The following is a 16,452-nucleotide window of genomic DNA, read 5'->3' on the forward strand; positions in this document are numbered from 1 at the left end:
GACTCATATTAATATTCACTTGTTACAGTAGCTGGGAATGTAACAGATTTACATCCCTTTTTTCAATGTGCTAGTCACATATTATTCCAACACAGATGAATACCTGTTGGTGAAATCTATCATCAAAGAAGATCTGGGTAGGTAAGCTATACACATCAGTGAAAAACAATCACAATAATGGGAGATACAAGAGTGATATTTTTATGTTAAGTGGTAAAACATGTATGTCTGTGGATGATAGGACAGATACATTTCAAAGATAAGGTATTAATTACACTGTATATGTATATACATTTTATATACATAAGTGTATATGTACTAATAATTTTATATTGTTTGAAAAAAAGGTCTCCAAATAATCATTTATAGTGGATAAATACAAAACTGATAACATTCTTAGCACCATCAAGAAACAATGAATACAAGGGAAATTCCAACTGAAGAGTAAAAAACCCAGCATATCCTTCAGAAAAATTTGCCACAAAACTAACTCTTGAGGAAATTTTTCTCAATGATGTTTCTAATTTTAATTGCTACTATATTTTACAAGGCAACATATCAGCACAAATATTAAACTATCTAATATGCAAAGTTCTAATATGAGAAAGTACATCACTATAACGCACTAGATCTCAATGCGCCTACACATCCTCATGTTTCAGAAAATGTACTTTTTTTTTCGGTATGTGGGCCTCTCACTGTTGTGACCTCTCCCGTAGCACAGCACAGGCTCCGGACGCACAGGCTCAGCGGCCATGGCTCACGGGCCCAGCCACTCCGCGGCATGTGGGATCTTCCCGGACCAGGGCACGAACCCGCGTCCCCTGTATCGGCAGGCGGACTCTCAACCACTGCGCCACCAGGGAAGCCCAGAAAATGTACTCTTTTCACTAGAGTAAAAATATAATATCCTGTGAGTATCAATCATTTTAGTTGCATTTTTGATTTCCAACAGCCATCCAATATCCCCTGGATGTCTGAACATTCATTCTTGTTAGAATTCCAGTTTTTTCAAGAATGACACGAGGCAAATCTGTTTTACTATTCCCTTTTATGTCAACTGGGAATGTATCTTATTTATAATCCAATATTACCCCAGTTTGCTTTTTGGTACAGGTTAGGCCATTTTGAAAGAAGTTGAATATGTCATGATGCCAAGACCCAATACAGTCAAGGATCTTCTAATGGGGACATGAAATGTTAGGAAAAAGCCTCTGTTAATTTGCTCCATAAAAATCATATCAAGGTTGTAGAGATTTTAAGAGGAATGCTCTTTTCCTTCCATACCTGCAGAGGGCACATTTTCCACTTCACTATTACTCCACCAACCAGTCAAATGTATTCTGAGCATCTACTGTGTTAGAGCACTGTACTAGGTACAGTGGAGAAACACAAAATAATGCCCAGTAACTGCCCAATCTCTGTCCTCAAAGACACTCCACTCTAGCTGGGAAGATTAACAGAGGGACTCGTCTGGTGCCAAAGAATGAAAATGGCCATAAGTGTGTGCCAGGCACTCAGAGAAGGGAATAGTGAATAGTGAACTGGAGTGAGGTTTCATGGAGAAAGTGAGACTTGGGTTGGACTTTGCAGTCCAGGTATGATTCAGCTAGACCACCATGATAAATATGCTGCCTATCCACTGCCACTCTTCATGCTTGCCAGTGTGGCTCCACTTCCCACTGAGCTTGGATCAAACACGGTGCTACATAGGGAGATCAGCCCGGTGCTTTGTGACCACCTAGAGGGGTGGGATTGGGAGGGTGCAAGAGGGAGGGGATATGGGGATATATGTATACATTTACCTGATTCACTCTGTCATACAGCAGAAACTAACACAACATTGTAAAGCAATTATATTCCAATAAAGATGTTAAAAAAAAAAACACGCAGTGCTACAAGCAAACAGTCTAGTCAACTGCAATCAAAACTCAGGACCAAAAAGAAAAAAAAAACTCAGGACAAAACCCATTTGGGATGGGTGGGGGTGTAAGTTGGATATTACAGCTCATGGAAAAGAACTCTGAAGGGTACAAGAGACAGGAAAGGGCAAGGTGGAAGCAGAAGACAGTAGGAGGAGTGGCCGGCTGAGAGCAGATTGTCTAGGGAGGTAGTATTGGGTCAAATCATAGAAGATATTGAAAACTAGGCAATTCTTGAATAAAGAATGTGCTTAAGAAAGAATAACTTGGAAGGAATATGCACAGCAGATACAGAAAATGACTGGGTACATCTGCTTAAAAAAAAAAATCTCATTTAGAAAAAGCCCAAGCCTCTGAACAGACTTATGGGTGATATTTTTAATTTTCATGAACAAGAGATTTCTTAAGTATCCAGAATTCTAGCTTAGAAGGCATTTTCTTTCGGAAAGCATTGTTCCACTGGGTTCTTATTTACAATGCTGCTGTTGAGAAGTTGTGATATCACTTCCTGATTCTTCCAAAGTGATCTACTTTTTCTCTTTGGGAGTTTTTAAGACCATGGTTCTCAACCCTCACCATGCATCAGGTTCCCCTGAAACAGAGCTTTTGTTTTCATTGTTCTGTGGCAGGGTCAGATATTAGTATTTCTTTAATGTTCCAAGGTGATTTCAAGATGATCCAAGATGTGGCCATGGTCAGTGGTTTTGGATTTTCTTATCCCTTCTGTTCTGAAATTCCACAATGATATGCCTCGGTAAGAGTCATTTTTCATTATTGTGTTGAGCACTCAGTCATTTCAACCTCAAAAATCATAGTTTGTTCTGAGATGTTTTCTTTACTTTTATTTATTTTTTGGCCACACCTCTTGGCTTGCGGGATCTTAGCTCCCCGACCAGGGATCGAACCTGGACCACTGGCAGTGAAAGTGCCGAGTCCTAATCACTGGATCACCAGGGAATTCCTTGGCATGTTTTCTTGTATTATTTCTGCAATAGTTTCTTCATTTTTCACTTCTAGATGTCCTCTTAATTGAGATGGGTATCTCCTTGTATAACCTCTCATTTCCCATCTTTTCATTTTTGTTCTACCTTGTGGGAGATTTCCTCTTTTTTATTTTCCATCTCTTCTACTGCTTTCTTTTTTTTATTTCTGCTCTCATTAAAAGACTTTATTTTGGAATAATTTTAGGCTTACAAAGACTTGCACAGGTAGTCCCCTAATGTTAACATCTTACATAATCAAAGTACAATTATCAAAACTAAGAAATTAATGTTGCAACAATGCCATGAAGTACAGACTTCATTTGCATGTCACAAGTCATTCCACTAATGTCCTTTTTCTGGATCTAATCCAGGATCCCACACTGTATTTGGTGGTCATGTCTCCTTAGTCTCCTCCAGTATGTGACAGTTCTTCAGTCTTTCCTTGTCTTTCATGACCCTTGACACTTTTGGAGAATATTGGTTGAGGGTTTTGCAGAGTGTCCATCAATCTGGGTCTGTCTGATATTTTGTCATGATTAGATTGAGGTTACGAATTTTGGGGAATACAATAGACAGGATATGTTCTTCTCAGTGCATCATTTCAAGGGTACATGATGTTGATGTGTTATTTATTACTGATGATGTTAAACCTGACCAACTAGGTTAAGTCAGCCAGCTTTCTTCACTAAAATTACTGCTTTTCTCTTTGTAACTAGTAAATGCTTTGGGGGAGATACTCTATGTAAATATCGTTTCTTCTTAAGCTTTTGCCTACTAATTTTAGCATTCACTAGTAGCCTCAAATTTGTAATTTCTAGAATTCTTATCCTCTGTCCCTTTTTAAATAGCATCCTTGGTTTGTATTCATGGATACAATATCATCTCTCTGAAGTTGCAAGTTTTGTTTTCTTTTCTTCTGCATTATTTCTTCCCCTTTTTCCTATTTGTTTTGATCTCTATCTTTTGTACTAAAGCTTCCAAAAATGGTTGATAGCCCTTGGCTATCTGTTTATATTTAACTGTTAAGGAAGGCACTAAAAACCTTTTTGCATGCTTTGCATCCGAAGAGCTTATTGAAGGATTTCACTGCCAGGTGACCTTGTGGAAGCCACCAGGTGTCAGTAGCTGTTGACCTTTTCTCTAGAACTGGTGGGTTTCTCCAGAGAGAAACCTTCCTAACCGCTGCCTGGGGATATAATCTTGACTGTTAGTATTCTACAAGCCAAGGGGGTGCAGGTGGGGAGGTATCTCAGCAATGAGTATGAAATTCCACTTAATCCCCACTCACCATGGCCCTCAGCTTTGCCTTGTAATCTCACATCAAGATCATCTCAGTTTACTGGCCTTCCATCTTCCAAAAATTTCCTGAGATCTTTCATTGACAGAGGTGTACTCTCTTATTCACTTTGTATCTTTGTTTATTCCTTACTCTCATCATTTATGTGGCTTTTGGAAGGGAACAGAGATAAGTTTGTCAAACTACTATGTTCAATCTGAAGCCCCTTACTGTTATTTTTTGGGGGGTGGTCAAAAACCATCAATATTTATTAAGTATAAAATTCTATGAACCGAAAAATGGTACAGATGAACCGGTTTGTAACTCAGAAATAGACACACAGATATAGAGAACAAATATATGGACATCAAGGAGGGAAAGCAGTGGGTGGGTGGTGGAATGCATTGGGAGATTGGGACTGACATATACACACTAATATGTATAAAATAGATAGCTAATAATTGACATATAACATTGTATTAGTTTTAGGTGTACAACATCATGATTTGATATATGTATATGTTGCGAAATGATTACCACAATAAGTTTAGTTAACATCTATCACCACACAGTTATAAAAACTTTTTCTTGTGATGAGAACTTAAAAAAAAAAAATTCTATGAACCAATCTCCCATACAGAAGAATTCCAAATGGTTTATGTAGATACCCCACCCTCAAGGAGGTGGAGCAAAACTCCCTACTCCTTAAGTGTGGGCTGCCCATAGTAACTTCCTCCTAATACGAAACAGTATGGAAAGTTCCTTTCAAAGAGTAACTTTATAGAAAAGAAACCTAATAAACACCTATAATGGAAAAGAATCGGAAAACAGAATATATATATATATATATATAAAATCATTTTGCTGTACACCTACAAACTAACACAATATTGTAAATCAACTATACGTCAACAGCAAAAAAACCCCTAATAAACACTACCTCATCCTTTTGATCAAGGTCAGTCTCATAAATCGTATTGATAGTATATACCCTTGATACGATGCAATAATAACAAATTATATCTAGAGGCTTCCCCCACCCCAACCGAACCTATAACCTCAGTCTAATTATAAGAAAAATATCAAGTTCCAATTGAGGGCATCCTACGGTGTACCTGACCAATACTCCTCAAAATAGTCAAGGTCATCACAAACAAGAGTCCGAGCAACTGTCACAGTCAAGAGGAGGCAAAGAAAACATGATGACTAAGTGTAAAAGAAGAACAGAAAAAAAGACATTAGGTAAAGACTGAGGAAGTATGAATAAATTGTGGACTTTGATAATAATGTACTGATACTGGTTCATTAACTGTAACCAATGTACCACACTAATGTTTAAGATGCTAGCAATAGGGGAAACTGGGTGCTAAGTTTATGGGAACTCTCTGTATTATTGTCATAATTTTTCTAAATTTAAAACTGCTCTAAAAATTAAAGTTCATTTAAAATATTTCTATGAAACCAATAAACACTGGCAGCTGAATTTATTTACAGAGAAAACAGAATGGGTTTGTGGGGATGCAGGAGTCAATGAGGTTTTTCGGTTGTTAGTGATGTGGGCAGCATTGGGATTCATCTCAGAATTCTACTTAGGAGTCCCAGATAATTCAACAAATTTGGCCAGGTTGTTTGTTCAGACACAGCATGATAAACCATACTGAATCTGCTTAGCCCTTCCTATGGCCCAGCATAAAGCAGGGCATCCTGAGGGATGCAAAGACGCTTCCTTCAGAGGTTGTATAGTACATTAATGAAGACACTTAAACAAAATACACAAAGTATGTGATAATAGCATCTGCCTTGGGTATCTGCTTCCCCTATGATCCACCCTGCCATTCAAAGCTGAGGAATGGGTCCCCCTGCCCTTGATGGGATCAGAAATGGATACTCTTGACACTGTCTAGCCAATTACATTCTCACTTCTAAGAATTAATTTCCATAAGAGGTTTGGACTGGAAACTAACGTAGCCACCTTGATTCCTATTGGTCTTCTGATTCCTGGTCCTAGTTCTCATGAGGTCCAGTTGTACTTCCTAACCCTGAGTTCCATCAGATGCTCATTCATAACTGATTCATAACAAGTTAAGTTCCCTTTTACCTGTTAGCTTAAATAGGTTCCTTACTTATGTATCTTATTCTATGACAAAAATAATGAGTGTGTATCTTTTTAAAGTAAAGAATATTTCTTCTTTGCAAAGAGACTTAGCACAGAATAAAAAAATGAGTCTCTGCCCTAAGAGAGCTTAGGTATACTTGGAGAGGCAGAACCCTTTGTTACCAAGGCAGGCATTTTAAGGTCAGGTAAGCTGCAGAGGCCACTGTAGTTAGGATATGTTTTAGAAACTAAATCTGAACTAGCTTAAGACAAAAAGCAAATTTACTGACTCATACATGAAAGGTCCAGTGGTAGACTTTTAGCCCTAAATGAAGGTTAATAAAGATGTTCAAACAGAACTGCACTAGTTTACATGCATGGTCTGGCTTAAAAACAAATCAGCTTAATTTCTTCCAAATGTTTTCCACAACAGGCTAGTGGGTACATTTTTGGACCATAATACTTAAAAATGAAGAGAAGCGTGGCTAAGGTGTCACTTATTAGTAAACCATGAGACAGAGTATACAGTTTAAAGGGGCAAGATGGAGCAGAATGAGTGTAGGAAAAATCCAAAAACTAAAAACAAACAAACAAAAAACACCTAAAACAAAAGATTCAGAAAAGAAAAAGCAGGTCACATTGGAGGTCTTAGAAAGCTCATTTACCTGTGCTGCTCCTTATTAGATTTCTTGGGTAATGAATCAGAGTGGGCAGGTTTGTGAGAAGATTCGTTTTTATTGTGGACATCATCCTATTGTTTTGTAAGTAATGCCACCTCCTTTTCTGAAAAACTTCGATGAGGAAACTAGAAAAAAAAAGATCCCAAAAGTAAGCTTCTCTAAAGAAAAATGAAATTCAGGAACCTGGGTTTAAAAATTTTTCTCTTTCCAGGTCCATGGTGTTTCAGTCACAGAGATTAGAACCAGGAACAAACAATAGGAAACGGCTCTGAGACTGGCACTGATGGATCAAAAATGCCACTTGTCACACTTGTAACAAACAGCATTTGTATTTGCATTTGTTTCTTAATTTAAGGTAAGGTGTTTCTTACCTTAAATTTACATAGTTGAAATGACAATCTTCGACCTCAAGTTTTCAGGAATCAACCAGGATTTGTCAAGTACCTGCTAAATACTCAGCATCAGGAAGAGTGATGTGAATTATTATGATTGAAGGTTAAACATTAGATTCAAACACTAGTAATAAGAACGGGACTTTTCTTTCCTGTTAGTAATCCTCAATTCATGTGATAGTGAAATAACCAGGCCCTAAGGAACGATGTCTCATTGGTTATGTTAGAATGCTATCAGTATGTTTTAAAGGTAATTATACAAATGGCTTATTTACCTTGTTTTATTAACATAGTCACTAGAACTTCGATCTCAATGTTTAATTTTCCCCAACAGTTTAGCTGTTTCCAAGAAAAACAACCATTTGAAGACTGGCATTACAGATAACAACATATTATTACCTTGAACTGGCTTCTCTTTACCAGATGGTTTCAGTAAAAACAGAACTCCAAACCTGCCTACCTGGTTGCCACTTCACATCCATTAATACAGCAAAAGTCTTGATTTCTGCCTCTCAGGATTATCAAACGCGCAACTCACGTCAAGGAAAGAGCAGCAGTAAGAATCCTGAAAACTGCAGAACCCCCCATCCAGTTACACTAAACCCAGTAGTAGCATAGATACAGGTGACTTTTATGCTTCTCAAATTCTTTTCTTCCAGAACACCTGAGAATTACAGGACCAACATTTCTACTTAAAAAAAAAAAAAAAAATTTTTTTTTTTTAAATAACTGTAGGGATTTCCCTGGTGGCAAAGTTGTTAAGAATCCGCCTGTCAATGTAGGGGACACGGGTTCTAGCCCTGGTCCAGGACTATCCCACATGCTGTGGAGCAACTAAGCCCGTGTGCTACAACTATGGAGCCTGCACTATAGAGCCCACGAGCCACAACTACTGAGCCCACGTGTCACAACTACTGAAGCTCGCGCGTCTAGAGCCGGTGCTCTGCAACAAAAGAAGCCACCGCAATGAGAAGCCTGTGCACTGCAACGAACAGTAGCTCCCACTCGCCACAACTAGAGAAAGCCTGCACACAGCAACGAAGACCCAACGCAGCCAAAAAATAAAATATAAGAGCAAAGCTAAATAAATGTAAAAAAAAAAAATAACTGTAGTCAGGGAGAGAAAAGGAAAACAGTATCTTTATTGTGTGTAGTTCTAACAAACATTCACTGTGTGCACATTCCAGCAGAAAGAGACAAAGATCTTTGTTCAAAATATGCTGAAATAAAATAGGTAAACAAACTTCATTACTGAATACACAAAAGGAATGTTAATATTACTTGCTCAGAGGGTGAAGTCAAAAGAAAATTAAATAATCATAATAATGTTTTGCCTAAATAGCAAATGTAGAATATAGGTGTAGGCACAAAGCAGCTCCTAAAATTCATGAGTGGGATGCTAGATGTAGGGTAGGTGACTTGACAAATACCTCTCTGCTTCTTGAGACTTCCCTTTGAGATCACCCCCACAAATTCTAAACCCAAGCTCTTCCAGGGCACAACCATCAAATGTGACTAAACTTCCCATTACTTCTGTGGTATTTGGCAAAAGAACGAGATGGTTAAAAAAAGAAAAGAAAAAAAAAAAAGATCAATCTCCTGTTCAGACATGTCTGAATCCATTCCTCCTGGAGAAGGAAGTAATGAACATTAAAGTTCTGCATTTCTAAAATGGAATTTAATCAGATAGGCATCAGTTAAGATTTTAAGCATGAGATACTATGTAAGTAATGATATATCTGGCCTGTAAAGCATTTTTCACTGCTTCACTTGGGAACTGAGTATATACTCAACAATATTCTTATTTCACAACATGTGGATTTGTGACAACGGTTGAAAGAACTTTACGGCTCAAATTATAGGTTCCAATGCATTTTTGTTGCTGCTTAAGTGGTCAAATTAGAACTAAACACAGTATAAACTTTATCCATACCACGTTCCTGTCTTTACAAATGTAAGTCATTTGGAAACCAAAACCAATTCCTGAGAGACAGGGGCAGGAAATTTTGGGACCCAGCACTAACATCCCTATTTTGGGGGCACTAATTTCCCCTCATCTCCTCCTCTTGTGCTCTCCAGCCATTATGTGTACAGTATGGTGAGCAGCAGCAGTGAGCCTTCCTTGGGAATAAACAACCAAACACCCCAGAGACATCCTAGGAGGCCCGGCTGGCCAACAGGGACTGGCTCCACTGTCTCTCCAGAGGGGTTTTCACGACCCACCAATGTCGAAACTGTTTCGAGAATTCCTGTCTACTTCTTAAAACAAAAGTGCTTTTTGATGGATTCGGTTAACATACTATATTACTTTATTGTTTAGAAAAAAACCTCTGCAAACTCACACAAGCTCTACCTGGTTGTTTATGTAGGCAGCAGAATAATAGTAAATGGACCCAAAAGTGGTTTTTATAATACAAAGTGACATGGTATTAGCAGGAGATCAAAAGAAGCCCTGGGTATTGGATGGATTTCATGGATGGTTGAGACAAAGTCTGAAAATCTTTTCCTCTGGCTCTGAACAAAAACAAGTCCAGATATAAACAGGAAAAGACAACCAATATGAAATAGAAAAACATACCTTTTGCATTGGTCTTTACCCTAAAAATATCAAAAAAACACAAATTTTACTTAAGAATATCGTTCTTTAACATTTCTTCTAAGCCAGATGTTTTTCATTCAATTTTGGGGACTGCCAACGCACTTTTAATTGACCCAAGTTATCTTCTGGCTTAGTTTTAGCTTGAATGTTCCCTTTCCAGCTCCTCAATACTCCTTTGTTCTTCTTTTCTACCCCAGTGTGGGCCCATGTGATCATGCAACTTAATGATTACAGCAATTATATATCAATTCTTATTCAAGGCAACCCTTCCTTGCCTTCCTGGAGGAGCATCAAGTCACACCACCTCTGTTACACAATAGCCAAAGATTTTTCTTTCAAAAAATTGTCTTACACTGGCATCTTATAATACATACAAAACATTTTCTAAAGATATAAGTTTTAGGGACTTCCCTGGCGGTCCAGTGGTTGAGGCTTCACCTTCCAATGCAGGGGGTGCAGGTTCGATCCCTGGTCGGGGAGCCAAGATCCCACATGCCTTGTGGCCAAAAAACCAAAACATAAAACAGAAGCAATATTGTAACAAATTCAATAAAGACTTTAAAAGATGGGCCACATCAAAAAAAAAAAAAAAAAGATATGTTTAAAAAATTTACCCATATCCCTGACATATAAAAGTCAGCCAGAAAGCCCCTAAAATTTCTCCATAATGTCATAACCAAGTGTGCGATTAGCAGGTTAACATGATTTTTACAAATTGTGAATTCACTCAACTGCTAAATCACAGGATACAAGACCTGGGTTGAACTTTTTCTTAAATAGTTTGCATGGGCAGACACTGGTGTGCTGTGTAGCTTCCTGTCCTGTCAAGTGCCTGGCAAGCAGGAATAGGGGAGGATACAGAGCAGTGCCCATGGTCCCTCCTGGACCACGCTGCTTCCTGCTGCATGTGACGATGGCTCAGAGTAGACTGGTCATCCTCAAAGGATGGGAAGCAAAATCACCACAGCTGTCGGCAGAAAACTCCCAGTGGACGGCCTCCTCAGGTGCTTCCACGGGGGGGAAAAAAGCAGTCAGATACACCAGAGAAAGTCCGAACCAAGGAGAAACAGTAACATAACTCTAAATAATAACCTTCTCCTCAATGAAACAGTCATCTGAGAAAAAAAAAAAAAAACTACCAGTTTTTTATTCTCAATGGAAAAAACAACAAAACTACAAATTGGAGCCATGGAGGTAAAATACACATGAAATGGAAAACATTCTCTTGTCCCGATCTACCCCCTCTGAATGCCACTTTACCACGGGAGTTATTTTACTGGGGCAAACAGAAGATTAAATACTGTACCTTTGATCAATTTGGAGTCTCTTCTGTAAAAAGGGGAATAAAAAATTGCCAGTTGATAAACAAAAAGAGAGCAAAATCCTTCAACAAAACTGTAAAGCTCTAAACACATACTTATAAATTTATATTTTACCAATACAAGATGGTAAGGGGTTTAAAAAAAAAAAAGAAAAGAAAAAAGATGGCTAGGAACTGGTGCCAAAGTAAAGGATAAAGTTTTTGGTGCTTTTTCTAAACTCCTGTCCTAAAAGTAGTGTTTTTCAATATTTTTCAAAAGAAAGATTACTGTGAATTCACTCTATCACCCCAATTCATCTCTTCCTCTCCGTTTCTCTTCACTCCCCATAAACAAATGGGAAGCAGAGTTCTGCCCAGCACCATCTGGTGGCCTTAGGAGGTGGCAAGGGCTCCCTGCTACACTCAGTTTTAACAAATAAAAACAAGGAACAAGATCATTCTGCAGTTGTGTTTTAAGTCGCAGGTGTGCAACCTGACTTCATGAATTAAACCTCTTATGATAATTAAGTCATAATTTTTAAAATAATATTTACTTAGAAGAAAAAGGGAAAAAGAAAAGCTTCAAAACCAGAGTGTGATGCCCTGTTAAGTATGTCTAATGTGCATTCAAAGTATTGGGAAGCAGGCAATTTTACCAAAGGGCAATGTCACTAGAATCCGTAGACTATAAATATAAAAGAAAGTTCTGAAACATAAAGGTGCTCGTGGAAAAGAGTAAAGAGAGGAAACAAAGGCAGGGACACAATGAGCAGGTGCTTTGAGAGTAAGGCTCTGAGAAATGACTTGGACACTGGCCCCAGGGCTGAAGCGGATGTCTGGCCAACAGTCTGGGGTCCGAGGGAGAAGAATACAATTGGCAGGATTCGAGAAGAGGGCACCGCTGCAGCCTCCAAACAAGTGTCCAGTTCTCACTCCCAAGTAGATGTGCTTTCCAGACTTCAACAAGGTCTCCTCAGGAGGACTTGCTCTCCGCCATGTAGTAACGATACAGAAAACCTAAGAGAATAGCACCTACGATGGGGAAGATCCAATACGACCAGTAGCTAGACGTTTGGGGGGGAGGGTAGGGGGGAGAAGCAATAAAATTGTGAACATTTCATATCAAATGTACCCTATCTTTCAACATTCACATTTTAATATTTTAAACATTTTTCACATTTTAATATTTTTATAGCAAAGAATTTTATTTGGAGAAATAAAAAAATCCAAAGATCTGGATTGAAGTTAAACAATAATTTTAAAAGGATTAAAAATGGAATGTATGGTGTAATACCAAAAATATATATACATACACACCTCAGTATATATATTTTCACAAAGACATAAAGTGGTTATTTCTGGGTTACAGGATTATGGAGAGTTTAAATTTTTCTTTATGCTTTTTCACATATTCTACAATTAACATCTTTGAGCATGAAAAAGTACCATTTTATGTATATAATTATAAATTTAGAACCAATGATACAACTGTTGAATATTATATCTGCCCCACATGTATTTTTAAAATTTAATCCTCACAACAATCCTATGAAATAGGTATTATTATTCTCATTTTATATATGAAATACAAGCTTTGCACCCAAAATCACAAAGGGAAGTTGGTCAAGCAGTCTGATTCCTATCCTGATTCCCATCCTCTTAATCCCTACTTAAGTTCAGACACTAATAAGGACACACACACATGCACACACACAACATACTGATAGTTCTAATAAAGTTAAATAAATGGTAGTTGGCTTAAAAAGTCCTGTAAAAAACTTTCCTCAGAGTTTCAGGACAGTCATTATTCTCCTTAAAATAATCCTTCCTGGGGATTCCCTTGACAGTCCAGCGGTTAAGACTCTGTGCTTTCACTGCGGTGGCCCAGGTTCAATCCCTGGTTGGAGAACTAAGATCCCGCAAGCCACACAGCTGAAAAGATCCTTCTTCTCTAACAGAGCTTATTAGCTCTGCTAGTTTTAAGGTATAATTCTTCCATGATCCAAATGACCTGGCTGCCCCTCCACTTATGACATATGCAGTCTAGGTATTAAAAGGCTTTGAAGCCCAAAAAGCCAGCTGAGGTTCAATAATAAAAATGATTCTCTTTGCCTAAACATGCCTAGCACTTTGTACATTTAAGTATGGCAGAAAGCTGTTCTGGACAAGTTTAGAACGTCAGCCAGGTAGCTTTGTTTAAAGACACAAGCAAGTTGGTCAGTATGTACAACAGCAATATGGCACAGGGAAACTTAAAAAGTAATCTCCCCAGGAGAGTAATGAATTCAGATATCTTCCAGAGCAGCCACAAGGGACAAAAGAGTTCAAAACACGGAAGATAAAGTCTTCAGTGCACAAGACTGAGAATGGTTGACCACCAATCCTCATATAATCCTTTGTAACTTTACGGCCACTGAGAACAGAACCAGAGGAAATGCACCTATACTGCACCAAAGGAGATACAGATTCAACAACTTCCTGGCCATAATACAGAACTCTCTTCATTCAGATTTATTCAGGTTATTGCACGTAGTTGTGACTCAGTTATTTTTATTGCTTTGAAGTATTCCACTATATGAATATCCCAGAATGAATTCATTCATTTTACTAATGAATAGTTATTTGGGTTGTTTCCAATATTTTAATATCTTGAATAATGTTGCTGTGAGCATTCTAGTACGTGTTCACTGGTATACTTGTACACACATTTCTCTTGAGTATGTATATATCCCTAGAAATGCAACTGCTGGGTCAGAAGTTATTATATTGTCAAATTTACTTGATAATGTCAAATTGTTTTCCACAGGGACTGTACCCATTTACGTCTCCCTAAGACCCTAAAGAGGGCCTAAGATTATTGGTAATACACTTCCTAAACAACGCCTCTTATTTTTAGAATTTTTAAAAATTTTCACCAATCTGGCAGGTGTGAAATATACCCTATGATTTTAATCTGCATCTCTCTGATGACAAATGAAATTAAACCTTTTTTTCCCCATATGCTTATATTTGTGCTTCCTCTTCTGTAAGGTGTTTGTTTAAGTCTTTTTCTCATATTCTACTAAGTTATTTTTTAATTGATTTGTAAAAATTATTCATGTATTCTACATAGTAATTTTTAGTCAGTTTTAAGTGTAGTGTAAGTCTACTGCAAGTTTATGGCCTGTATTTTCAAAATTCTTTATGGAGCTTTTGGATGAGCATAAATCCTTAATATTAAGAAAGCTGAATTTACTAACAGTTTCCTTTAATTTCCACTTTTTAAAAATATTCTGTCCCTCACCTCAAACAAAAAAGACATGGTACTTTTATGGGAAAAAAAGACACATTTTCTCTCTATGAAATGCTTTAAGTGGGATCTCAGAAAGATAAAACAGCTCTATATAATCTCTCTAAATTTTTACAAGCCAAGGATTCTACACTTATCTCAAGCAGAGACACTTAAGGGATGACAAACGTATACCTTTCAGGGCTAATTCTACTGTGTTAGTAACATTACTGCAAGGGATAAGTAAACCTTTGAGGAAGCACACATTCCTGAACATGACTGCAATACACAATTTTTTTCTTCTGTAAAATGTAATAATACATTTTTACATTATTACATTTATAATATGTAAGGTAGGTGCAGAGTGGTTGTGAGGATTAAATGAGATTAAGTTTTTAGTGGAAGTTGCATAGCTTGGCTGAGCTACAGAGACTGTGGGCCTGAATTAACAGTAGCACTTGTCCATGCATACTTACCTCTTACTACATGTGATTCTAATTTATGTCACAACAAGATTTAAAAATTACTCAAGGCAAGAACTTTTTTGAGATTACTCAGATGACTAAAACTGTAAAAATTAATTTTTCTAAAGCAAAGGAACTACTGAATTTGTAATAATTTTGACCAAAAAAGAATGAGCTGTCAAACTGTACTCTAAGTTATGCTACACATGTATATTTATGGAAGAACCTCTTTGCCACACAGTATGTTGAGCATAAGGAAATCTATTAAGGGAATACCAACCTTTTGCACGTATTATTTTTCAGAGGGTCCTGAAGAAGATGCATAGTCAAAAACAAACAAACAAACAAGATTAACACAGAGTATATAAATCTTCTCGAATAGTCATGCAAACTCTGAAGCTAATAACAGAACTTCATCTTTCATGCAATTTGATGTTTACAAATCCATATGTGATGGGAGGACTAGGAATTCTTTTTCTGATAATATACAGGTATTCCCTAGTAAAGAACCACTAATGAAAGCATAGAGAAATATGACCTAAACTCTTTTTATTTGTAAAAAACAAACAAACAAACAAAAAAAGCCACTGGTACAAACTATATTGCAATGAACTAATTTGCAGTCACAATGGTAAGCCTGGTTCACTGTGGCTTGCCACTGGCTGTAGCTAAGATGACATTTTGTGAAAACACTGTTAAAAAATAAAAACTCCTGTCTTGTAACATAGAGATCAACTGGGAAATGCTCAAAAGCATGCAGATGACTGTTTTGTGGCTTAGAGAAGTGAACTGGTTTACTCTCTGAAATCGTAATAGTTACGATTAGAGACCTTAGGGCTTATTTCACAATGAAAACACCAAGAATGGAGTTAGGGGAAAGAAAATACCAAAATAAACTTAAAAACAAAAATCTGGCAGTAACAAATAACAAGGTACTTATACATGCGACAACACTGATGAACCTTAAATGTTACGTGAACTGAAAGAAACTAAAGACCATGTATTATATAAAGTCCATTTACATGAAATGTTCAGAATAGGCAAACCGAGAGGCAGAAGAGTAGATTAGTGGTTTCCTAGGGCTGGGAGAAGAGGAGCTGGAGGGAAATGGAAAATGACTGCTAAAGGTTACGTGGTTTCTTTTTGGAGTGATGAAACTGTTCCAAAATTAATTTGTGATTATGGTTGCACAGCTCTGAATATACTAAAAACCCTTGACTTATACATCTTAAATAGGTGAACTGGATGGCATGTGAATTATACCTTAATAAAGCTGATACTAAATTTTAAAATTCACTTTATGTAAATATCAAATGAAGTTATGGATTTCATTAATTAGCTATATAGTACAAAAAAGCCTGCTAACTTACTGCCAGAGGACAATAACCCATTAGCATAAGTTACTGCTGCCCAAAAGATCATCTTTGCCAATATGCAATAATATGCCAGGGTATGCACACATAACTACAGATT

The 16,452-nt window shown here is 37.3% G+C and overlaps 1 protein-coding gene across 1 annotated transcript in view; it reads right to left on the reverse strand.

Annotated features, from left to right (window-relative positions):
* Window positions 1–8,468: 8,468 nt before the first annotated feature.
* LOC101269716 (cytochrome b5 type B) overlaps window positions 8,469–16,452 on the reverse strand; it is a 32,443-nt gene continuing 24,459 nt past the window's right edge. The window contains exons 4-5 of the mRNA XM_004273212.4: window positions 15,260–15,288; window positions 8,469–12,311 (exon numbers count right to left, since the gene is read on the reverse strand). Of these exons, the coding sequence (XP_004273260.2) occupies window positions 12,221–12,311; window positions 15,260–15,288 (120 nt within the window). The 3' untranslated portion in view covers window positions 8,469–12,220. The remainder of the gene's footprint in view (window positions 12,312–15,259; window positions 15,289–16,452) is intronic.

The sequence above is a fragment of the Orcinus orca genome, chromosome 20, assembly GCF_937001465.1.
Source record: "Orcinus orca chromosome 20, mOrcOrc1.1, whole genome shotgun sequence".
Classification (NCBI taxonomy): domain Eukaryota; kingdom Metazoa; phylum Chordata; class Mammalia; order Artiodactyla; family Delphinidae; genus Orcinus; species Orcinus orca.